The sequence below is a fragment of the Hipposideros armiger genome, unplaced genomic scaffold, assembly GCF_001890085.2.
Source record: "Hipposideros armiger isolate ML-2016 unplaced genomic scaffold, ASM189008v1 scaffold_462, whole genome shotgun sequence".
Taxonomy (NCBI): Eukaryota; Metazoa; Chordata; class Mammalia; order Chiroptera; family Hipposideridae; genus Hipposideros; species Hipposideros armiger.
In genome coordinates, this window is record NW_017731812.1 from 231196 (window position 1) to 232154 (window position 959).

Here is a 959-nt window from a genome sequence, read left to right on the forward strand (position 1 = left end):
CTCATCTTTCTTTTCCATTTGTACTTCTATTATGCCCTTGGCTTTACTTACCAAAGTCAAATATTTACACATTATATATCCCTCTGCACATTCCTCATTTGCCTGTGGCAATTGAAGTAATCCTATTGTATTTTGCGTCAACATGATTTAAAGAAAAGGAAGGCAAACAGGCATAAATTTCACTTGGAAGTATTCCATCATTCAGTAATTATCCAGAAGATCCAGAAAATGTTTATATTATTTTACTATTAACATTGAAATGAGAACACCAGTTCTAAAAATTATTGTAGATAACTTGTGGATCCCCAAGTCTGCTGACCCAAAATGAAAATAAAAAATAACCAGCTCAACGAAAGTGTTTACTTTCTTCATAACCTGGTGAAATTCCCAATTGGTGCTGGAACGCTAGAGTCAAACAAGTCTGACTATACTGAAGTCGGACTTTGGGTTCTATTTAATCCCTATATAGACAAAACCATATTTCAATCTGTTTATGAAATATGGTTCACAATTACTGCAAGACTCTTTATACTTTGTGTGTATAATTTGCAACTTCAAAAAAGTTTGACGTAAAGAGTTTGAATTATGAAATAGACTTCTAACCTTTTATTCTCTCTAATTGCTCTGTCTCCCTTCTTCCAAGAGATGGTTGGCTTTGGAGAGCCTTGAGGTTTGCACTCTATGACAACTTCTCGGCCTTTGGTAATAATTATTGTTTTCTTCAGTTGATTCAGTGCAAAAGTGGGAGCTGAAGCTATTAAAAAGAAAATGTTAGTTCTACCAGAAACAATAACAATGACCTCTAATGTATATCAATATTTTGCAACTTTTCCTCTGGAATACATTTCTAATAAAATCATACAATATCTACACATGTAAAAGACACTAACTCAAAACTTAAGTTATTAAATAATAGATATCTTATTGGTTGTTCTTTTCATTAGCAAGTGATGGTTTCA

At 32.6% G+C, this 959-nt stretch overlaps 1 protein-coding gene across 1 annotated transcript in view; it reads right to left on the reverse strand.

Moving 5' to 3' along the window:
* Window positions 1–959, reverse strand: part of LOC109395280 (contactin-5-like) — a 1255350-nt gene that overhangs the window by 209371 nt on the left and 1045020 nt on the right. The window contains exon 12 of the mRNA XM_019666163.1: window positions 604–754. Coding sequence (XP_019521708.1) covers window positions 604–754 — 151 coding nt within the window. The remainder of the gene's footprint in view (window positions 1–603; window positions 755–959) is intronic.